Genomic DNA, 25515 nt, shown 5'->3' on the forward strand with positions numbered 1-25515 from the left:
AGAACACAGCTGTTATTGACTTGGCTAATTACAATATTCGTTATGTTTCAGCTAAGTTTACAGCCAATGAAATGAACATCTCGTTAGCGAGAACACAGCGTTACTTTACATATTTCTATATATTATATTATTATATGCTCGGAAAAGCTTTGGGTTCTTCAAAAATGCCATTTTCTTGCGGGATATTTCTCTGTTTCCTTCCCCTTTCCCTATGATATCCCCTGCTAATAATTATACTCCAACTATTCGAAGGGTTATGCCTTATGGATAGCAGTTCGGACGAAACGTCGTCGGGATCAAGTTCCAAGCGAAAAAGAGTTTACGGCGTTCGATCGAAATCTTTATTACCGGACAATGTGTCGAAGTGGAATAGGAAACATGCTGAAAACATTCTTGGCATCGTCTATGCTAAAAGATACATTCCAGAACCGAAAGACCTCAAATTGAGTGGATCTATTGAAGAACTAACCGAAGAACAAAAAGAATATGTTGATTTTGTAAACAAGTACTTGACTTTCAATTTGTCTTTAAGTCAATTTTACCATAGTAGCGGTTATGCAGAGAAAGCAATTATTGAGTGTGCAACAAATATTGAGTTGTTACAAGCCAAACAAAAGTAAGTAGCTCTCAATGTTACTGTTCATACATTTGAAATAGTTCATACTGAATGGTCCAAATGCATGATGAATTGGACCAAAACAAAAACGGACCATAACCTAAGCAGACCATGACAAGATCGGACTACACAAAATCGGAAAATCGGACCAATTTTTAGCTCACCTGACCAAAGGCAAAGGCCAAGTGAGCTATTGCCATCACTTGATGTCCATTGTCGTCATCCGTTGTTGTTAACAATTTTTCAAAACTCTTCTCCTTTGAAACTATTTGACCAATTGGAACCAAATTTGCTATGAATGTTCCTTGGGGAATCCTGCATAGAACTGAAGTGGTGATTTTTGATCCGTCAAAAAACATGGCCACCATTACTTAAATAGAACATAGGTCAGACAGTAGTTTTTTGCATATATCTCCAAAAGGGTTGGGTTTTAGCCAAATTCTGACACGGGGGTGAAAGTGTTCAGTATGATGAGATCTGCAAAGTGTATCTGCAATCAAATTTTCATTTTAATCTATTTTGCCATAATGGAGTTATTGCCCACTTTTAACTTTTTTTGCTATTTTTAATGTTATTTCTTTAAAAAAATTGAAGTAATTTAAAAAAAACTTTAAGTAATTAACTTCTGTAAGTTGTATAAAATTTTTCAAAATTTTCTTATTGATGATTTGTTTTTTATTTTACAAGGTTCCATTTAGCCAACGACTTTTGATGTTAACTTTCACTCTTTATTTAAAAGAGATATATATATCTACATATACAAACATACAAGTATGTCAGTAGAACACGCACATAATTTTTTTAATTTCTAGTCTGATTTTGTGATGGTCCGATTTTGTAATGGTCCATTTTTGTTTTGGTCCAGTTCATCCTGTCACCAAAGGTCCAAATTACTAAATCTGACGTGATGTGGGGATTTTGCAAAAAACATGGCTGTTTAGTAACATAGTTTTTTGGGGTGAGACAGTAGTTTTTTTCATTTATCTCCAAAGTGCCGAATGCAAAACTTGTAAAAATGTCTCGCAGTCAACTTAGTAATCAGAAAACTTATTGCTTTTTATAAACCATGATCGAAATGTGTTTTAACAACGATTAGCATGGCTTTTAAAATTTGATAATTTGTTGACAATCTTTATGGTTTGATTTGTGTATTTAATTAATTTGAAATTGCGAGTGTATTGAAAAGAAATGAATTTTATTAGTTACATGTCGGAGTTCATACTAACAGTGATAACAGATATTTTGATAATTTAAAAGAAAAACAACAGGGGAATTGTAATTGTATCTGACTATTAAATGAAACATCAAACAGACGATAGTAAGTGTATTTCAACGATAACATTCATTTCGCTAGTAAATTTGAAATTTTATTGTAATAATTTAGAGTACATTGTTTTACGATACTCCTGATTGTGGGTCAAACATAGCAGCATGTTATGAACAAAGATGTTTTTGATGTAGAAAAAATCAAAAGGAAATTTCACTAAAACACTCCGTGCCATTGAGTATTTCAAACATGATATACAACATACAAAAATAATATCGATATGAAACGCATGACATCATGAAGTACCATGTAAAGTGAAGTACATGTTTATGTACAAGCTGAACAAATGATGTAAATGCAGAAACAATCATTGACCATACTTCTAGTATTTCTGGTTTATCCTTTACCTCAGATTACTCGAACCTCGGATACAATGTTACTCCAACATTTTTACATGATCCCTTCAACTCCTACTTAAATAGGTTCCACTATACTTGAAATTTGGTAAAGTGCAAAAATAAGTGAAACAATATGTTGTCAGTTGCATGGCATCAGAAAATCTCAAAATTTCTTGAATTGCTAAATCAGCTTTTTTCGGACGGCCATAACTTGTTTTATCATTGGACAATATAATTGAAATTTAAAAGTTTGGACAGATTTCACTGCATCTGTGATCAAACTTTTGTTTGGATCTGTTCTGTCATGTTTGAGTTATTGTTCTTTTTCAACTTTTTTTTTGCTGTTTTTAATGTTATTTCTTCAACAAATCTTCTCTTCTGATTCAACTTGTCCAATTAGAACTGAACTTGATGTGAATGTTCTTTTTGGTATTCTGCGTAGATCTTGTGTTGACTTTTGATCCTTAAAAAAAAACATGGCATCCATTACTAAAAATAGAACATACGGGTTAGACATAGGTTAATCAGTTGTATCTCCATAATGGTTAGTTTTAGGGATTTTTTTGTGATAATGCCTACAGAAGTCTCAGAAGAAACATAGAGAACTTTTCGTGGATATTTCTTTAATACAAGATGAGAAAGGTCATAAAATTCAGAAAACATTAACAGATTTTCAAAACAGATCAAAATATGTCAAATTGATGTAAGGGTATGCACTAGTCACGTTTAATGCACAGTAATTGAGAAGTAAAATTACATTACCAGAGTAATTGTTATTCAATTAGTTACCTTACACATTTTGTGTTATTGTAATTGTAATTTAATTGAAGAGTTTGATGGGTAATTGATTTGAAATTAATTACCTTTGCATGTAATTGACCACAGTCTTATTTACAATTAACATTGTTTCATGGTAGGGGTACATGTAGGTGTTACATGAGCTTCTTTTTACTGTTCAGCTGCTTTTTTATGTTTGTTTTAGGTCATGGTCAGTTATGAAACTGAAAGCATTTATTAGGGGACTTCGAATTCTTTTCAAGAATTTGAGGGGCTATAAAAAGAAGACCCACCCATTTGAAGGATTAATCTCTGGTTTCATAGGAAAATTTGCTGACCTATGCTGTTTAGATGTTCAGTAGGTATTGGTTATGGAAATGGTTGTCCCCAACCTTTTTAGCTCACCGGGACATAAGCCATGTGGGCTTTTGCCGTCACTTGGCGTCTGTCATTTTCATCATTAACAATTTCTTCAAACATTTTCTCCTCAGGAATTACTGAATGGATTTGGATGAAACTAAAAATGGCTGTTTCTACAAGTATCCTGCACAAAATGACTCTTTTGATTTTTGATTTGTTTAATGATTCATGAAAAAACATGGCTGCCATTACTAAAAATAAAACATAGGGATCAGGTGGCAGATTTTTGCATATACAGAGAAACATATTCATATACATATTCAGTTTTAGATACATAATTCAAGTAAAAACAGTCTCTCAATTCCAGCCGACCAGTTACTGTTCACCTGTAAAAAATGTGTCAAAAAACTAAATGATTATGATTTTTGGACGATTTTTGCTTTTTTTGGTGTTATTGCAGTGTACCTTAAACAATCTCTTTTCAGAAACTACTTTACAGTATTCAATAAAAGTTGTGTTTTTTTAGGCCTTTTAAATACATTATTTTACTCATATCTGTCATTCTGTAATACATTCTTTTTCGTAACAAAATTCCCAGCTACTGTAAGTAGCCTGTTGTTATTTTACACATAGCTTGTATTTTTTGGTCTTTTTCCTGTATGTTTAAAATAACTTTATTAATTTCCTTATTAAAACAGTGCAACGGTAGCATACAAATTTTCAGCTCAACCTGGACCGAAGGCATAAACAAAGGGTATTAAGATCTTATTTTAGATAACCTTACAAACTGTCAATAGCCAGTGCTTTTATAAGCTCACCTGGTTGAGGGCAACGTGAGCTATTGCTATCACTTGGTGTCCATTGTCATCGTCTTTGTTGTTTACAATTTTCAAAAATCTTCTCCTTAGTCTCTCCTTTACTACTCGACCACTCGACCAATTGGAACTAAAATTGATATGAAAGTTACTTGGGGTATCTTGCATAGAATTGATTTGGGAATTTTTGATCCATGGAAATAAAAATTGCCACCATTACTAAAAATAGAACATTGGAGTCAAACAATAGTTATTCACATATATCTCCAAAACTGTTAGGTTTAGCTGAATTCTGACAAAGTAAAAGTGTTCAGTATGATGAGATCTGTCTGGGGTTGGGATTTTTGATCTGTTGAAAAACATTACTGCAGTTACTTAAAATATAAGATAGGGGTCAGACAGTAGTTTTTTTGCATATATCTTCAAAACCGTTAGGTTTAGCTGAATTCTGACTGTTTGAAAAGTGTTCCACATGATTAGATCTTGCTGCAGTGAAAGTTTGGTTTTAATTTGTTAAGCCATGTGGAGTTATTGCCCTTTTTCAACATTTTTCGCTATTTTTATTGTTATTTCTTTCAAAAATCTTCTTCTCTGACACTACTTGACCAACGGAAGTCAAACTTGGTACGGATGTTCCTAGGGATATTTTGCATAGAACTGCTTTGGCAAATGTTGATTTGTGGAAAAACATGGCCACGGTTACTAAAAATAGAATATAGGGGTCATTAGTTTTTGGCATATATCTCCAAAACTGTTAGGTTTAGCCCAAATTCTTCAAATAGCTGAAATGATCCTTATTGTTAGGACTACAAAGTCTTCAGGGATAAAAGTTGTCAGAGGACTCCTTGAATCTTTGTTTGAGTTATTGACCTTGAAAGGTGAAAAATGATGTTATCTTTTTTTAACAGTTTTCAGCCAATGTCTTCAAATCAATGATAGAAAGAAAGAAACTTTCAATTGTTGAAATGATCCTTATGATAAGTCCCATCAAAGTCTTTTTGAATCAAAATTGTTGGACAACTACTTGTTAAATTTATTGCCCTTGAAAGGTAAAATTCAACCATGTGAGCGATTCAGGCTCCTTGGAGTCTCTTGTTTCAGATATTGCAATAACGCACACCAGGTGGTTTGGGAAAATTTAAGAGGAGTAAAAGTCACATCAATACCAGATCTTCGACTCTTCAAAAGTGGACTTGATGATACCTATTCTGAGACCATGATATCTGTAGTCGAGGTAAAAAAGATATTGAACTTTGCCTTTTAGAAGTAGAAGGAGACCTTAAAATGATTCTGCACTTTATATGTTGTCCACATCAGTAACTTCATTATATTAGGGTGGCAGAGGACTACTTGACTTCTGTTACTGTAGATCACTGACTGTTGAATCCTCTTTTCTGCCTTGTAAAAAATAGTGGTCTTAGCTTTTAACTCTGACATATGTTTATATGAATGATGGTAGCATTTGTAAACTTCTTCGATAGTATCTTGTATTTAAGTAAGAAATAGAATTAGCTTCTATTCTGCTTTGAATTTTGAACTCTATAAGTGGTTGCTCCATGATGTCAAACTGTTGGGTGGTAATTTCTAAATTTATCTGAAATACTTTTTGTATGGAATTTTTTTATACACTTTTCAAATTTTAAGTGACGAAAATAATCTAAAAATTATCGCCATTTATGAAATCCTTTTGTAAATACATGTACCCCAATATAAAAGTTTCAGAATTTAATTAATGCTAGGTTCTTACTATTGTGCAGTTAATTGCAAAATGGTTGTTAAATTATAAGTGATCTTGAAACTTTTTATAGAATTGTGTTGTGAATAGATGTGCTTGGTTATGAGTACCAGAAGATATGATCTAATGTGACACAATCACAATTTTCAAATTGTCAGAATTGAGATCACAATCAAATGAGAAAATTACGATAAATGTTCAAGATTCGATACAACCCACACATGGCAAACATGATGAGGTCTACATGTATCTATGGTGAGAATTGGAATATCAATTTAGTATTCGAGTATAAATGGACCGTTCCACAAGCATAAACATATTGCGATCAGGAAGCCACATAAAGCAAACCTGCAGTCAATATTTCAATTATAAAGTGTTTTATTCCATACCACTTCTAGCACTGGTGAAGGTAAAAACCACAATGTCATCCATTGGGCATAGAAAGGGACCAAAAATGAGAATTTATTCCACACCCACTTCTCTGTGTTGTTTGTATTCTTAAATGTTTTTATTTTTCATTTTGAGATGCCCCATTACTGTTCTCATGTTGACATACCAAATTTCTTTCCCATTTCAAGGGGAAGACCTTCTTGTATTTCTTCTAATTTTTACTATTTTTTTTTTATGCCCCCACGACAGTGTGTCTGTCGGTTCTTCCGTCTTAGTCCGTCCGGATTACACATGATCACGGCTTTTCTGGCTTTCATCTCGTACAATTTTGAACTACATCTAAAATATTTTACAGGATATTTCTACACATGATGAAGGTGTGCATGGACAAAGGATTTTGATTTTCATGAAATAGTATAAAATTGGTGATAGTTACACTTAGTCATTTTACTCAGAAACAAGGCTATATGGCTTGTCCGGCTATCTCCTCGTACAGTTTTTGAACTACATCTAAAATATTTTGTAGGATATTTCTACACATGATAAAGGTGTACAGGGTCAAAGTATTTTGATTTTTCGTGTAATATTACGGAAATTGGTGATAGTTACACTTGGTCATTTTACTCAGAAATATATGGATCATGGCTTGTCTGGCTATCTCCTTTTACAGTTTTTGAACTACATCTAAAATATTTTGCAGGATATTTCTACACATGATGAAGGTGCATAGGGTCAAAGGATTTAGATTTTTCGTGAAATATTAAGGAAATTGGTGAAAGTTAGACTTACTTATTTTCGTCAAAAATAGGGCTATACGGCTTGTCAGGCTATCTCTTTCTGTAAATTTTGAACTACATCTAAAATATTTTTTGCAGGATGTTTCTACACATAATGATGGTGTGCAAAGTCATAGGATCTTGATTTTTTGTGAAATATTACAGAAATTTGTGAAAGTTAGACTTAGTCAATTTTATCAGAAATAGGACTATATGGATTGTATGGTTCTCTCGTCATCTAAAGTGTTTTTTGCAGGATGTTTCTTCACATAATGATGGTGTGCCAGGTCATAGGATCTTGATTTTCATGAAATACTTTTGAACGGGGTGATAGTTAGACTCTTTTATTTTTGTCACAAATATATCCCAAGCTTCAAAGTTAGGGATTTGTTATGGGGTATTAACATTTTTTATGTGTCCATTAATACGTCCATTGGTCCTCTTTTTTCCATCGTAGCTAGTCTGACACTACCAAACAGAATTTCATGACACTATGTTGCCAGGATACAGTATGTAGATATGCATATATTTAGGAAATTCTGATCCCCAAATTGATCCCCAGACCATGAGTAACACAAGTCTTGGAAGGATTTCTGAATCTGCAAACCATGTCTTCATTAAAAAAAAAAAACATGTTCCTAATTTGGCAAATTTAGGGAACAGGGGCATCATTAGTGTCTTACAGACACATTTGATTTACTAAAAAAAAATCACTACTAACAAATGAGGCGGGGGCCCCAGCTTCTGATTAAATTGCATCAAGACAAGATTTTGCTATCTAAGATAGAACTTTGAAATTCACCCACTGAAATGGGATCATTTGTCAATCAACAGTTGTCTGTCTGAGAGCAGAAAATCTAATTTTTTAAAAATATCTTAAATCATTATACGTACACATAGCCAAATGCTCTATTAACATTCCTACTTCAATTATGTTTCTTATTTTGTAATGTAGATAATTGTCATAAACCTTACAATTTAAAAATATATGCATGAGATAAGTCATAACATCTATATACATCAGGAGCTATCCCCTTTGCCAATATGACTGTGGGCCATATGTTATGTGTTTCAGAACACAATATTTATTAGGATTAGCGTTGGTTGGGAAAGGTCAATGGTTGAGAAAGACCTTTTACTTGCTCTTAAATGATTGACCTTTTATTTGTTTATGAAAGTCATTTCATTGGAAAAAACCTTGTATTTATTCTGATTATTATTATTCTTTTTTTTTATTTTCTTACTCCCAATTTCCGCGCTTCTGATTAGGATGATTTTTGATCTGATGAAAAACATGACTGCTGTTACTAAAAATAGAACATAGGGGTTGGACAGTAGTTTTTTGCATTTATCTTCAAAACTGTTAGGTTTAGCCAAGTTCTGGCATAGGGTAGTGTTCAGCATGATGAGATCTACATGTATCTATGGTCAAATTTTCATTTTAATCTGTAAAGCCATGTTTGAGTTATTGCCATTTTCCGATATTGTTTTGCTATTTTTATGGTATTTCTTTAAAAAATATTCCCCCCTGACACTACTTGACCAACTGGAACCAAACTTAATATAAATGTTTCTTGGGGTATCCTGCATAGAAATTCATTGGGATTTTCAATTTGTCGAAACACATAAATGCCATTATTTAAAGTAGAATATATGGGTTAGACAGTAGTTTTCTTAATATACATGTATCTCCAGAACCATTAGGTTTAGCCAATTCTGACTAGGTAAAAGTGTTCAGCATGAGATCTACATGTATCTGTGGTCTAATTTTCATTTTAATCTATAAAGCCATAGAGTTAATGCCCTTTTTCGACTTTTTTTGCTTATAATATCACTGAAATTTTACTTCAGTTGTGGTCCTTTCCAAAAAAATTGAGGTTGTAAGCATACATTTATCAGAGTGCTAGGAAAACCTTGACAGAAAGAATGATGAAATGAAAAGGCCTACAAATTTTTTTTTTATGACAACTCCTTACTACAGATACTACTTTTAAATTGACAAGTTTGGACAGTTGACACGAAATGTTGTTCTTTTATTATGTTTAATTCTAGGTAAAACTAGACTCCTGTTATAGTCCAGAGCCTATGGTACCACCAAGAAAGAAATTTAAAGGAAGTCATAGAATATCTTCCTCAGATACTGGAGACCATGATTCCATGTCTAAAATTATTGAAGAGGACGCCATAGAATTACAACTTCATGACAGAGTCCTTGGGCAACATGCTGGAGAGCTTCTTTTAGATCTACATGATAAATATCGGAAAGATGAGGAAGGAAAATATGAAGGAGGAAAAAATCTTAATATTTTTGGCATGATTGTTGATGGGACAAGTGTAAGTAGTATGAAACATCTATTTTTTTAATTTTATACCTCCACTCAATGATTGGTGGCTATATTGCAATCATCTTATCTGTCCATCTATCTTTTACCCATTTTCTTAAAAGATTAATCAACTTCTACTGAAGGAAAATATTTCATCTTTGGTATAAGACTTTGTCATTTATGATGGCCTCCCCTTTCTAGTTTTAATGCTTTTTGCCTTGTCCTTCATCTTTCCATTTGTCTGTTCATTCAGATTTTGTCAAAGTTATCTTATTTCCCTGTAGATGGAGTTGTTCAGATTTAGTATGTTGCTGTACATAGACTGGGCATATGTTATAAGTAATTTTGGGTGCTATCCAATTTCAACTTCTTGTACAAGTGGGGGTATCCTTAGTATGACAATGTATGCAAGTTCATGCATATTAAGTAGCACTCCAGCTATGGATCATGCAAAATGTGATTCCTGGGTAAAAAGCCTACATATTTTTATTTTTGATATTTTGTTTGAAATGTCTTAGTAAACAGAAATTAACATGTGGTTTTTCATATAACCTGTTCTCTTAGGAGATAAAAATTGTATAGAATGCACTGTAGATTTCAAAATTAAGGGAGATAACTCTGTAAATGATGCTCAAATATAATAGAATCTACTGGATTTTCAATGCTGATTATCTCCTAAGAGCAGGCAGATTTGAATGAATAATTACATATTTCATAGTACAGACCCATAAAACAATTTAATTACAAAAATAAAAATATGTAGCCTTTTTTAAGGTGTATCACATTTTTTTCAGATTTTGCATGATTCTTACAAAGACAGCTACTTAAATCATGAAAAGAAGTAACCTAGATTTGAACATGTGTTTGTATGAGTATTTAATAATACAAATGATGTCATAAGTGAAGGTCAACAAGATTTGTACAATTTTGGGCTGTGTTGACCACTTGATATTGGATAAAAACCATTTGTCCAAAGAACCGAAGCAGCAGTATGCAAATAAATAAAAATCCATCCACTATTGATGAAAATATTTGAATGAACTATATGCAAATGACCATAAAAGGAAAATCCATCCAGCAATTAAAACATTAGTTGAAGAACGATGTTGAGACTTAATACAGTTCTATTAATGAAACACTGCAGCCTAAGCATGCACTTTTAAACAATTTGACTTGATTAGTTCAATCACCCCACTGGCCAAAAAAAAAAACAAAAAAAAGTACAGGCCAGTGTGTATATTCGGCCTGGATGCCAAGATAAAAATAGACCATTTTACCTAGTAACCACTGAATGATTTCCAAAATAACTTCGAAGAAATACAGTTCGATACAAAGATTAATTCATTTTCCCATAACATAGATAGGCAAAATTGTACACAAAATATTGTAAGCTGCCGTAACCATATATGCTAATTTAGACACTCAGTAGACTGGCTGAATAGTCATAGACCTTCACCTGGGAGCTTATAACCATAAAGTGTAAACCTTCTAGATAATAGTATGCTGTCTTTTTAGCACAATGCTTGAATGTTCCTTGGGGAATGTTAAACAGTCTGTGTATGGGGATTTTTGATCTGGCAAAAATCATGGCCAACAGATGTTTAAGTTATGGCTCCTGAAATGGATTTTTGTTTTGAATTTTACAAAAATTCTGAAATTTCTCAACAATTGTAACCAAACTTGGCTTGAAGGTTCTGCATTCTGTTTGTTGGGAATTTTGATTTAGCAAACAAAAAAAAAAACATTGTTGTTGTTCCTAAAAATATACCATGAGGGTAAATTTACAGAATTTTGCAAAGTCCTTTACAATCAGTATGTTGTGATTTTTGATCTGGCGAAAACATGACCACTGTTCCTGAAAATATGCAATAGGGATCAAATGGAAGATTTTTTGGGAATAAGTCAAAAATCAACAGGTATAACAAAATTCTTTTGGCGTAAAAGTAATCAGTATGGTGAAATGGACCAATGCCTAAATTTTCATAAAGATTTGTTGACCGATGTTAAGAGTTATTGCCCATGGAGAGTCAAAAAATGACTAATCTTTAGAGATTTATTTTGTAATTTGAAAAACAGGATCATGAACAATGATAAACTAAGATGCTCTCTGTTGATTGAATGATTCTTATGACAATAGTACAGCAATGACAAGAGTACAAATATGAGTTATTGCTTTAGAAAGCTAAAGGTCAAGGTTCAGTAAGGCGTCTGTCCATAGAATTGTTTTGGGATTTTTGGTCCTTCAAAATACTTTATGTTGCTCGTTTTTGTCAGGAACTTCCTTACTGTTTCTGGACAATTCACAGAATACTTAGTCCATGTATAATTCCTTTTATATCTTTCAAAATCATTGAAAATGTATCAGGCAATCATTTAGCTTAGTTATATTAAATGCCAATTAAAACAAATGAATATTGGAGGGACTTCTTTTTTCTAATTTTGGCCATGAATGATGTTTAATTATAAATTTGCTTTTTGGAAAACTTTGTTTTTTGCAAAATGTGTCAAGAAGCATTAGAGGTGCTAAACATGTTCTATTTAACACAGTTATCTGTCTTAATCTTCATTCTTTCGTCAGTATTTTTATAATTGATAAACAGGAAGTTAAGAGCATCTGTCTAGGAGTTTGTTTTCTTAATAATGATTGTAATTCTGATTGCAAAAATAATTTTTTTCAATTTTAGACCAGTTTTAATAATTGTAAAAAAAATTGAAATGAAAGAAAATTTTGAATGTGCGTGAACATAGACCTGTAATTAAAGAGATTTGAAACGAACTGAAATCTCACAATAACATGCAGTGGGAAACAAGATCTCGTCCTTATTTAATTGGCAATGACTATGTGACTTCCCTGTCTTGTTGTTACAGGAGATTTAAGCATTGTTGACAACAAAAACTAAAGGTCCCAAGTACCGTGAATCATGCTCCATAAATTAGAATTATAGGTTTAATTTTCTTATGGATGCCGTGGACTACATGAGAAATGGGTAAAATGAGAACAAGACGACTTTGGTTCTTTGTCAGAAACGAATGAAAGCTTTAAGTAGGTCAATAAGTGTCAATGTTACATCAGTTTTCAAAGACCCTGATGTAGGTAAAACATTGTCTACTATACATGACAAATATGCCGATGTACCAGCAGACAAAGCCAAACACAACATTGTTTTTGTCTACAAAACATATTACATTCATTGTTTATTATCATAGGTAGACATAGAAAATACTACCAGTGATAAGACCTATACTGCAACTACACTCTCGAAAGAGGAGATAGTGGAAAACTATACATCTGCTATCCTCTTTTGGTCTCTCTACCAGAGACGGTGATCGTGATTTACTGTCTATGCACTGGATTCCTAAACTCTACAAGAATCCATACAAACAGTGTTACATTTTTTTGTTGTTTATTTCTTTTTGAATATAGTCAGGGTTTTACAACATCCCCCTACATCACTACCTGACTAGAGTGTAATAGGGTATTGTAAACATCAATATAATCCTCACTATATTATAATAATTTGAAAGACTACACTTATCCTTAACCACTCTCACTCTCACACTCTCTTATGCTCAAAAGACAATCATTCTATGATATATACATTTCAATTTATAATTTAAAATAAAAAAAAAAAAAAAAGACGAAATATACTGTCTTGTATTTTAAAGTTTAATAAACACATTTTCGTTATCAAATATCTGAAATATTTGTAATAGGGGCCCATATCTTCTCAGATTGATGCAAAACATTATTTTTCTTGGCAATAAAATGTTCAATACGATAGTAATGTCGAATTCTTTGTTTTTAACCAACCATGTTAGGCAGTTTTTCTGCCAATTTGCATTTGAATATGTACTTTTTTCCAATAAAGTAACAAGAGATTTAATTTGATATCTGGCTCAGGAACACCAAAAAAAAAAGAAAGTGATTTTTTTCATTACAAAATCAGAATAGTGTTTTCTAAAGAAAATCTGAAAATCATATAAGACATTTGAAGTAACTAAGCAGTCAAAAACAGATGTTCTATAGTCTCTGTACTCTGATAACAAAAAGAACACAAATTAGAATATTTTATATGAATCATATACATGTACAAAAACATATTTGTAGGTACAATTCGATGTAAAAACTTAAATTTGGAATTTGGCAAGATAATCATTACGACAATACTTCTTATTCAGGACAAAATATTTTTTTTCCAATCTGGAATTTCAGTATATAATTCACTTTCTCATTTCAATAATTTTTTATTGGGAAGATAGCATTGTAATTTCACTGAATGACGATAAATAAATCTAATACATTTATTATTAACAAGCAGTTTCAAAAATGAATCCTCAACAGTGTGTATCACTGTGTTGTCTATATTTTTTTAAATAAATTGTCTTAAATCAGACGGAATACTTGATATTAAGGAAAAATATTTTACAAAATTTTGTGTATGTACCTTGCATTTCAGTTCCATAAAAGGTGAGGACATTTTTCCTCACAATATCAAATACATCACTTAGATATTTGACGTTTGAGTCTTCCCACTTAATAAAGTAAGAAAAATCTTGTAAAGGCTTAAAATTTAAAATATCTAAGCTTAAGCACTCATTAATATCTATCAGGTTTTGTATTGGTTGAGATAATGATAAGGCATAAAACACATCTTTCCAAAACAGATTTTTAATGTTTTTTGATACTTTTAATAACTTCCCCATTTGTAAAGAAAAGGCTCTCAACTTCCCAAAAGTCTTTTAATTCAATATTAAGCAAACTTTCCAACTCTCCTTTTTGTAAAAAGAGCCTTCTCACCCACCAAATTTTCAAATACATAACAAAAGAATGTAGATGGACCATCTTCAATCCCCCATCTTCTATGTCAGCTATGAGTGTTTTACGCTTTATCTTTTCTGTTTTTCCATCCCATATAATACTGTAAAACATTCTAAGTCATTAATCAAAGATTGATTTATATTAGGCAATGCTGTAAATAAATGTATAAGCTTTGGAAATGCAAGATGTTTTATTACAGTGATTTTACCTTGAAGTGGCAGCTTTCTATGTTGCCAGCTTTTCAGTAAACCTTTTAATTCTCTTATTTTCCTTTTAAAGTTCAATAATACCTCTTAAATCTAATGAAAAATCTGTGCCAAGATACCTAAAATTTAAAATAGACCAATCAAGTTTAATGTTACGGCATAATATCAAATTAGAAAACTTTTTACTACCTACCCATAGCACTTTTGTCTTTGAAGTGTTCATTCTTAACCCAGATATCAAATAAAAATCATTAAAACATTTTAGTGATTCTCTTAAAGATGAATATCTACCATCTAGTAATAAAAATGTATCATCTGCATATTGGCTTACTTTGGGTTTACTGTCAGGCACATGTACTCCTTTTATACCAGTGTTAATTTAAGCTTCATAGCTAACAGTTCGACTCCAATTATAAACAAGTAAGGTGAGAGAGCATTACCTAGACGACAACCTCTTTCTAATTCAAAGAAATATGATAAGTGTCCATTATTTATCACACAACTTTTTGCCCCTTTATATAAAATATCAACCATGAGTAACAAAGAGATTCACCAAAATTAAAACTTTGTAGTGCTTTTTTAATGAAATCCCATTCAATTGAATCAAAAGCCTTCTCAAAATCAATAAGTAACAATAGACCTTCCTCATTATTTTCTTCAAAAAAATGCATCAGGTCATAAAGTAATCTGGTATTCTCTCCAATGAACTATTTTTCATAAACCCTTTTTGAGAATCACAAATAATGGAAGAAAGAACCTGTTTTATTCAAAAGGAAATGACAGGTGATGCTATTTTCATATGAGTGTTCATCACACTGATTGGTCTCCATTTTTTTATGAATCTTCTATCTTTCCCTTCCTTAGGAATGCAGGTAATAACAGTTTGATATTGAACATTTGAAAAAGCTCCTGAATTGTAGCCACAACGTTACATAGCTGCATCTGCAAAATGTGTCACCAAACCTCTTTCTAAACTTTTAACTTCTATACTCACAGCTGTCAAGGAGGGTCTCCAGTCCTACCACTACAAAGAAAGAAAAAAAAAAAAACACCATCATACTAAATAAGAATATGAAAGAAAGTAATGCAAGCCGAAAACTAGTTCTATTTTGATCGTTACATTAAGACCCAAAAGCAAAGAAGTTAATGACCTTAATACTGTTAGATGAATGGCGAATCAGTGCACCCTTTTACCTGGCCAAAAGGCCATATGAGCTGTTGCAATCACCATGTGTCCGTCTTTGTCTGTTTACTTATTTTTTCAAACATTGTCTCGTCTGAAACTACCCAACAGATCTTAACAAAACTTTTGAATGTTTCTTATGGTATTTCAACAATTCTTTTGTAGGGATTTTTGATCTGGCAAAAAATATGGCCACAGTTACAGAAAAATAGACCATAGGGGTCAAATTGTAGAATTATGCAGATAACTTAAAACAGTAATGTTTAGCTAAAATCTGGTAGGGGGTAATATTGTTCAGCATGATGGGATGGACGTATGCCAAAGTTTTTGAAAGATCTGTTGAAGAATGAATGAGTTGTGGGTCAAGAAATGGACTTCTTTTTTTCCCAATTTAACATTTTTAACTTTTTAAATCTTTTCCTCCGAAACGATTGAAACATAACTATGCTTGAATGTTATGTAGAACAACATTTTTAACAATCTTTGCATGGGAATTTTTTATCTTAGCTAAATTCAGCAGGGTGTAAAATGTTCAGCATGATGGGATTGTCCTATGCCAAAATTTTTAGAAATATCCTTTGAAGAATGAACGAGTTATTGGCCCTGAAATGGATTTTTTTATTTTTTTTTAAATCTCCTCTCAGACAACTTTTGGATGGATTGAAACCAAATATGGCATTAATATATGTTAGGATATCTTTAACAATTTGTTATCTGTTGAAAACATGGCCACCACTACTAAAGTTGACGACTTGTTGAAATTACTTAAAAAAAAAAAAACAAAGGGTTTATCCTGGTTGTCTAGGGGAAAAAAATGATCAGCATGGTAAAGCGGACCTATGCCGAAATTTTCATAAAAATCTGTTGTTCAATGTTGGAGTTATTGCCCTTGAAGAGTAAAAAAATACTATCAGAGATTATTTTATAATATGAAAACTGGGTGGATAATTAAGGTGGTCGGTATTGATGAAATGATTCTTTTGGCAAAAGTGGGGTAAGGTCAGGAGTCTAACTTTAGAAAGCTGTAAAGACTATTTTTGACCAGGTGAGCAATTCAAGCTCGCTAGAGCCCCTAGTTCTGTGAAGACGTTACTTTTGCCCATAGTTACTGTTATGTGGCGTTCACTATACGAATCTATTATATTACTTTTGTAGGTGTTTTTTACTGTGTTAGAGATGACTTGGAAACATTATCAGAAACTGAAAAGGAATGAAGATCTGCACCCTGATGATAAAGCTATAATTTACTACTCACAACCTAAAGATATCCTCATTGAAAGTGAACGCAGATTATTAATAGCAGATTTAATGAGATTAAACAATGCAGAATTGACTTAATAGCGCTAAGGCAGTGTTCTAGGATTCCTATTTCCCGTTACCCGGGGCAAGTGAAATTTGGGTCAGGGAAATTTAGCTACTTAGTTACACTTTCCCGTGGCAAGTTGAAAACTTTATATACTGTATGGATTTGTTTTGTTCGGAAAACAGTCAATGACTGTGGGAAGGTTGATTTTATATGGATTTTTCCCAGAGGAAACCTCAATTTCTGAAAAATCCTAGAACACTGATTAAGGTAGTTTTTTCTGATTCACTTTACTGGTATGTTCAAGTAAATGTCATAGTTTTCCTTTCATCTTTCCACTTTCCTGGACTTGATTTTAATGAACAATTCGACGGGTGTTTTTAGAAATGCAGACGACGTTTTTCCCACAGATGCACATATACCTGGCCCCAGTTTTAAGTGGAGTCCGATTTGCTCATTTACTTTTGAAACTTTGTATTATTTTAGTTACTATATGTTCTTTGTTGTGTATGTCTGTTTTCTAAATCTGGCCCATGTCCATGGATTATACTATTTTGATTACCGCTGGAAGCTTTGTTCCCCTGATTACTCTTTCTATTGTATTTCAGTGTCATTTACAGGGTTATTTCTCGTAATTATGAAATCTACAATACAATTATATTTTTGTATCTCTTACAAAAAAGTTTCCATGATGTTCAACATGTTAATTTTTGTTTACTAGGTTTTCAAACCATGAATCTTAAGCAATGAATTTTTCGAAGTTTTTCTATTAGTACTAGTACCTTGTATCAACGTTTGGTGCCAACAGTTATCCAAACGGCTCTGACGATAAATATTTTTATTGTAATTGAGTGACAGAAATGGAGGAAAAGTAATGTTGATAAGTGAAATGGCCTCCCAAGTCTTTTAATACACACAGAAGCAACAACATTCTATTTCTTACCACTTGTCAATTGTTCTATAGATGATTTTTCTTTATGATCAGCAAGATCAAGCTACTCAATTCCTGATGTATTACTGTATATGTACGTAATGTCTGAAAATCTGAATTTTTATATATATTAAATATATATTTATGTTTATATTCTAAGTAGCAGTGTTACTAAGAATCATGCAAATTATCAGATATATGATTACCCCTCCTCCCCCAAGCAACACATTTCAATTTTTGTCAGTAAGGTACTTTTTGGGTGTATGTGATGAAATGTGTAGTTATCCATTTCAATCTATTATTGAAAAAAAAAAAAAAAAAAAAAAAAAAATTCGAAAATCCAATAAATTATATTGCACCTTTTTAATTTAAAAATTTAAAATATTAAGCACATTACAGCAGGGATCTTTTTATCTGTCCATTTGTGAGTAGTTAAGTACAATAAACATCAGTGACTATAACTGTATATGTTGAAGATACAGTCTCTCAAGCAGTGCTACCATGTAGTTCAGGAGACAACGGTAACACATAATTTGTATTTTTGTCTCTTCTCTGTTTATTCCGTTTTCAGCGGAACACTCTCGATGATCACCGAATCAAGAAAAAGTCGAATTTAGAATAATACAGCGTGCGTAATGTTTATAAAAGTCGTAAAGATACATGTACAAATATTGAATGGTATGAACTTCCCACTTACACCATATACCATCTCTTATTCCCCAGTGAAAAATTCAAAATCCCCATTCCCCCATTGAATCCTAATTGCGTATTTCCTATCAAACATTTACATGATCATATTGAATTATGTTTTTTTTTTTTTTTAAATTCTTCAAAACTTATCCCCCATCTGCATTCCATATCCCCTATTACCCATCCCCTATATGCCATATGGAAATGGGAAGTTTTCCCTATACAAGTACTGTATACATTGTAACGATGTTTCTACAACCATATTTGTGTAAAAACCTGATATCAAACGGCTATGCCATGAAATATACGAACAAATAAGAAATATTGCATATAACTTTTTTTTTGCAATTTGATAATATTTCTATTTTTCAAAGTATATGTATTGATTTCTATTAACCTTCATGTATATGCAATAAAAGCTGTCATTTTGTTGCTACTTGAAATAAATTAATTGAACATTCTGTTCATGCAACATTTGACCGTTCAAATACTATAGCAGATTGGAATACGTCTGTTTTCAAGAAACTGATGCTGACAGTTGTTTGTCTTTTAAAGTCATTTTAAAGCTCATTAAATTCCATAGGCACATGCAATTTCGGAAACATTCATTTATTTTTAAACAAAGCGAATGTTCCGGAACAGGTAAACAAGCTTATACGAATAAATTTTTTTTTTTTATATTTGATTTGTTTCAGCTATTTATCTATTTTAGTAGCCATCCACTAAGTTGATCGGAAACTTATCTTTGATTCTGTTTGAAAAGTTATTAAGTGTTATTCGTGTAAAATGTTAAGTTGATCCACGACTGGGGAGATATTATATAGTCAAGAAATACATTGAACGCCATGCCTGAGATTCCAGCTTACCCTCCCGTATATAAACTGAAAACCAACAACGAACTGTTATTCATTACATGATACACTGCAGTATAAGTATTTCGCGTTTCCTTATTCGCCTGATAAAACATGACTTTTTTTTCATAACCTCGCAAAAACTTTGTTTGGTGATCCCAGAAAACCTCGAAATTATTTTTCAACCAACCCTTTAGTATGCACAAAAAACCTCTAGTAAAACAAAAGTCTATTTTGCAGTGTTGTACAGAAAACATAAAAAATTTTTGCGTGATGATGATGATGATGATAATGATGAAATGGTGGTTACTTGTGGGCTTTGCAATTCCTTAGAGTTTTACATGAACTTTGGGTCAAAACGAGGATGCCAAATTTCACAAACACATGGGAAACAATTTGATATGGAAATTAGTATAATTATTCAAGGCTTACAAAAAATAACGATGATCTGGAGGAGTATCAATTATTCATTTATTTTATTATTAATACAATTAATTTTTCCTCTACAAGTAAAATTCCAAAGTAACAAAACCAACACAACATGCTCATTATAGTTTTGTTCCCTTTTGTCCTTTTTATTAAAACAATAGATACTGGGTCATGGTTGGGTCAAAAGAATGTAATCCAGAGACACAAACAAGGCAAGTTTAATTCTCAAATAATTTCAGTTGGGTAAATGACTGTTTGAGAGGTGATATTCTAAGCAAAACATAGTTTGTAACTTGTTTAGTATGGTATTTATTTTCCGTTATTCTTTAATCACCAATATATGTATACATAATTGAAAGGAAGTTAATTAAAATATACCTGTACGAAAAACAAAAGTGTTTATTTGGCCAAAATGATGGAAGGAGAAGGGGAGATAAAGGATCTTATTGGCATAAAATTGGACTGAAAATAAATCTATTTAATTATTATTTATTATATTTTTTTAACCAGTCACAAATGTGAAAACATAAGGATTATTCTTGTATTGAATGGACAGAAAATTTGCTTGAACTTTATCGAGATATCTTTTCTTCAAAGTTGATACCTTTGGTCACTTTCTGGTCATGTTTTTTGGCAAAGAAATGGTGACCGCACCAAAGAAAGAACTTCATATTTAGTGAATACATACATTATAATATAGTCTATTATATGTGAAAAATTAAAGTTGTTTCATTGGAATGGGCATAATTTTTTAGATGTAAATATGTCCAGAAAACAACAAAATTTTCGGTTCTCAGCCATTTCCGCTCATTGACGTAAAATTGTGATACCATTTTGACGTCATTACAATTAACTAAAGCAAAAACGTTTACATGCACGATAAACGAACGATTAAAATAATAATAATAAAAAATAATGACGAAAGAAAAAATAGAAATTGAAAGTAATGAGAATATAAAGATTAGTAATAGCAAACAATATAAAAATAAAAGTTAAATCAAGAAAATAATCAAAGTACAAAAATAAACGAACGCTTGTATCGTTCGTTTGAACGAAAGCTTCTATCGTGCGTTTATTTGCTTTTAAACGAAAGCAAAACGATGTGTAAACGCACGATAAATGATGCACGAACGCTAAAATGGGAAACCTGAACGTTTCAAGGAGTGTATTTCCTTATTATAAAGGAGCATATGCTAAAATTTATACAAACTATGTATTTTTACTTTTTCTTTGGCAGTGGTTTCACGTGACGCGACGTGTGACTAGAATCTATTCTGAATAAAGCTTCATGTCATAGATAATCCAGCGAGAGGAAACCACCGTCACACAACTCTTGATAAAACATTACAAAAATAAGAAACCCGACACATTGTCTATTTCCTTGTACACATGGAATATACCAGTCTGTATTCGAACTATAATTTTTTTGACGTCTTAAAAATATCCATTGAAAATGAGATGAAAAGCCATGTAACATCAATTCGAGCAAATCGATTTGCTATGTGTCAATAAAAACTAGCCATTTCCGGAAGTTTGTTTTAATTTCCAAACTATACATAACTTGAATTTAAACATGAAAGAGATAATTTACAGTTTATTCAAAACTAACCTTTATTGCACCTGTAAGCACCAGAGTTAAACAAATGTCCTGTTTTTAGAACCGGTATAGTATGCCCTAGTTTTGGAATTGTAATTCGTCTTTCTGGAATTGGATCCAGACTTTCAGCCTGTAATATTAAATATTGTGCAATATTCACGTTAATTCCCTTATATTTATGATTTTTATGAAAACAAATTACGTTCTGACATATTCAAATATACAAGTAAATACAAGTAATGATACAATATTTAAATTAATACCAATAACATTTTAGATGATGTCCGTGCAAAAACCAGGCAGTTGATGGCACATGCCAAGTTTTGTTTTCAAAATGGTTGTCCGTATTTCTTATCACAAATGCATCCTTTCTCAAAACATTTGATTAAGTTCAACGACTAAAAAGAAATAAATTACACAGAATGCAATGACATTCTTTGAAAAAAAAAGATTACTCTTTAATTTGAACAAAAGGAGAAGGGGTGATAAAGGGTCTTATTGACCTAAAATTCAACTAAAATTTATAATAAAGTGTTGACTGATTTAATTGTAAAGTTGGAGACTTGAATCTATCAAGAATGAGAAAATATAAGGACCTCAGATATTTCTTGCATTAAATAGACCGAAAAATACTAGAAGTTTACCAATATTCAGATGTACTGCCAAATTTTTGTCATATTTTGGGAAGGAACTATGTGTCCACATTCAAGAAACAACTTCACGTTTAGTAAATACATTCACATTCATTATTACATAGCTTATCATACTATCATACGTGAAAATAATATGTTGGGTTTTTTTGGGAGAGGGCATAGTTATCTGGATATAAAATATGTCTGAAAAAAAGATTCCAAAAACTTACAATTCTCAGCAGTTTTTGCTAAATGACGTATGATTATGGCACCCTTATGACGTCATTACAATAAACTAATGCCACAAATGATTATTTTTTCTTATGTTTGTATACTATGTTATGAACGACTTTTAAGTTGATATTTTTTTTGCAATATTTATTGCTTAATGCTCCTACATCTTTGGTTGCATTGTATGAAAATTTACGAACATTTTCTTAGCCATCCATTTTCGATTTAAAGCAAATTTTTATTTGAAAAACGTATGATATATAAATTGCATTGGAACAAAAACAATGCCACTAAGATCAAAACACTTGTCTGCCTTTTTCATGGACAACCTTTTAATAGATCGAATATGTGTTTTTAAGGTTCTACGTAACAGTGTAACTTAAATTATGTCTGAGACAGTTTCTGGGCGGAATACGGATGGGTAAAAAATAAGTATCGGGTACTTCAGTTTGCGGAAACACACAGGTTTATTATTGCATCTTATAGCTGACTGGAACTTTTGTTGTTATTGGTATTCCTAGGGTATTACTTTCTGCCTTTAATATATGATGGCACTAGCATTAAAGACGTTTCCCGCATGGTGACGTTACAACTTTTAACGGTTTTTATTTGGTAAGCCACAATTAATTAAAAAAAAATAAAATCAGAATGTTGTCATTTTGTTGTAAACTGGTTAATAATGATAACAAGCTCAGGAGTTTAGAGAATAAACGTTTGTTTAGCTTGCATCGTCAATGTCAGAGCATTTCTAAATAGAGTCGCATCGTGGACCCTGTATTTACGTATGCTTGTCTTAGTCAAAATTTCATTCTAGGACGGATATTTTGATAAAAATTATGTTAAATAAACTTTTATGTGATCAATTCATTACTTCATGGTCTAGTTAAATGTCCAACTTATTGCGTGGTCAGTTTTATGAAAAAAATTGAAAAAAAATCCGATAGAATCAGGAAGGTGGACCACTGCAAATAGACAAGACAGAATGTGTTCTCTATGTAGCAACGGTATTGGTGCTTATACACGCTTACCATTAAATATACAGATGAAATAAAACGGAGACTTCAACTACCCACTTGACATGATTTTTAGAAACGGGTATACCAAATCAGATACAGTACCTGAACCGATCCGTGCAAGTAAAATTGCGATGCGTCATCGATCACCGATCAGTCATCGATCCGTCCAACTGATCCAAAAAACCGGTGATCGAATCCCGAGACCACAGAGCGGTCTATGTATTTTACGGTTTCCATTGTTTTTGTTGTCAATTTTGCACATATAGACATAATGCAATAAATTAAAACAACAATTTATACTTTTATTTTTACATTTGTTTTATTTTCAACTGATCATCCGTCATTTAAGATAACCAATTTGCGATCAGATCGGTCACCGGTAACCGATTATCGATCCGTCAGCGATTAATCAGTCAGCGGCCATCGATCCTCCGTCAAATCGTTGCACGGATCGGTTCAAAGACTGCAACGATATGAGTTAAGAGTAGAACATTTACCTCCCAAAACACCATGGATATATGTAGTTGAACAAAAATGCATACCCCATAAAATAAAAGTAGAATTCAGAAAAAAAAAAATGTAACGAGAAAAGAGAAAAAAAAATTCATTGAACGATTAATAACATAAAAATATATATCCATCCAAATAGTCATGATGCGCATTTCATGTGTTGAAGTTAATCTCAATCAAAATTTGTAGCAATGTGGATTCATTTCCAAATTAAAATTTGATATTGATTTTTTTTGTAGATAAAACTTTAAACTGGATATATCTTGTACACAGTTTATATAAGTAATTATAAAATTTAAACCAAAAAAAAACTTTCGACAATAATGATCTATTCAACTGATATTCAAATGATTTAAAGAGAAAAAAATCATGCGAGGGGAACGAAGTTTACATTTTCAATAGAATTACAAAAACTATGTTTAACAAGTCAGCTGAATCGCGGGACGAATCCAAGTATAATGGCGTTCGGAATTGCGAAAACATGGAAAACATTGTAAAATGTACTTCTTTGTGTTATCAAAATATCAAAACTTGTTAGAAATTAGAAATATACTAAAGGGCGTTCTATGTTGCAATTTGGGAAAATGGTCAGCTGATGAAATTTTGAAAAAATATCTTTACCATAAAAATGTCCAAGCATTCCAAAAATTCTAAATAAAAGGGGTTCAAGACGTATTCATATTTTTTTTTATTTTGGTTTCAGAAAATATGATTTTGGAACATTTAATAAATTACCACCATAATAAAGTATTTCTGTCCATAAAATACATAAAAATAAAAGTCCTGCATAGTTTTTGTAATAAGTAAGGGGTCAATGCCAATTTATGGTAGAATTTGACCAATAGAGCATCTACGGAGTTGCAGTTTTGCTTATTTAATTCGCTCGCCTTTTTCTCAAGTATTGCCTTTCACAATGCTGTTTTTAATCAAATTTGTGTTATCCTTTTTCAAATTACCAGATACATAACTGATAATAGTAGAAACTTATTAATTTGGATATAAACAAAATTGTGCAAAAGGTATTTTTAAAACTAACATTGGATTTGCAGATGCATGGAAAGATGCATAGTAAAAGCCAGTATTTCTCAGTATTATGATGAATCTATATCAAGTTGTATTATGCAAGAACGTTAGCCAACAAGTCTGTATAAAAAGAGAAAAACTTTAAAGAATACTTACCCTGCTTATTAAAATAAAGCATATGGCGTCGACCGGTTACTTTCGAATAAGGGTGAATATCAGTTTACCATCATTAGACTGGATTTTATTTTGTTAAAAAAAGTGTCACAAAACAATTTTTTCAAACGGTCCTTGGATAGTGTAATCCAGAATAAAACACTTCACTTAATTGTGTCGATTCAACTGAGGTCAGAGGTCATATTGACCTAGATCATTCCTTGTATAAATGAGCACCCCACCCCCTATCCATCGAAAATTAAATATTATGTTTGTTCTTAAAAAAAAATTATAATATGAAGATTATAAAACATCTTTATCTTTTTGATGAGAAAATCATGGTTTTGAATTTTGCAAATGTATCGAAATACTTGTTTTAAACTGTATTTTAAAGTAAACAGAACTTAGATGCAAGGCCTGCTAGGGGGAGGGGGTTACAAAACTGCTGCTATGTTGATACCAATGATTGTTGGTTGTGCAGTT

At 31.9% G+C, this 25515-nt stretch overlaps 1 protein-coding gene and 2 long non-coding RNA genes across 6 annotated transcripts; 1 reads left to right on the top strand and 2 right to left on the bottom strand.

The window, feature by feature from the left end:
• Positions 1-68: 68 nt before the first annotated feature.
• Positions 69-19270, top strand: LOC148612133 (uncharacterized). Of its 2 annotated transcripts, none has more exons than XM_088593296.1 (5): positions 69-616; positions 3264-3416; positions 5335-5467; positions 9187-9468; positions 16822-19270. In XM_088593296.1, the coding sequence occupies exons 1-5, from the start codon at positions 264-266 to the stop codon at positions 17002-17004; spliced, it is 1104 nt and encodes a 367-aa protein (XP_088449422.1). In that variant the 5' UTR covers positions 69-263; the 3' UTR covers positions 17005-19270. The 2 variants fall into 2 exon arrangements, with proteins under 2 accessions (XP_088449422.1, XP_088449423.1); XM_088593297.1 differs by lacking the exon at positions 16822-19270 and adding an exon at positions 10253-12085 and having other exon boundaries at positions 117-616.
• On the bottom strand, positions 1971-15511 carry LOC148612134 (uncharacterized). Of its 3 annotated transcripts, XR_015924320.1 has the most exons (4): positions 15478-15511; positions 14486-14602; positions 4237-4363; positions 1971-2744 (listed from the first exon to the last, which is right to left on the bottom strand). It is a non-coding gene; the product is annotated as an uncharacterized LOC148612134 (long non-coding RNA). The 3 variants fall into 3 exon arrangements; XR_015924319.1 differs by having other exon boundaries at positions 14486-15485; XR_015924318.1 differs by lacking the exons at positions 14486-14602; positions 15478-15511 and having other exon boundaries at positions 4237-4438.
• Positions 17731-25115, bottom strand: LOC148612135 (uncharacterized). The gene is made up of 3 exons (XR_015924321.1): positions 25036-25115; positions 21480-21597; positions 17731-18013 (listed from the first exon to the last, which is right to left on the bottom strand). It is a non-coding gene; the product is annotated as an uncharacterized LOC148612135 (long non-coding RNA).
• Positions 25116-25515: the final 400 nt, after the last annotated feature.

This window comes from Perna viridis, chromosome 7 (assembly GCF_037379345.1).
Source record: "Perna viridis isolate PV_CMFRI_1.1 ecotype Kerala chromosome 7, ASM3737934v1, whole genome shotgun sequence".
Taxonomy (NCBI): domain Eukaryota; kingdom Metazoa; phylum Mollusca; class Bivalvia; order Mytilida; family Mytilidae; genus Perna; species Perna viridis.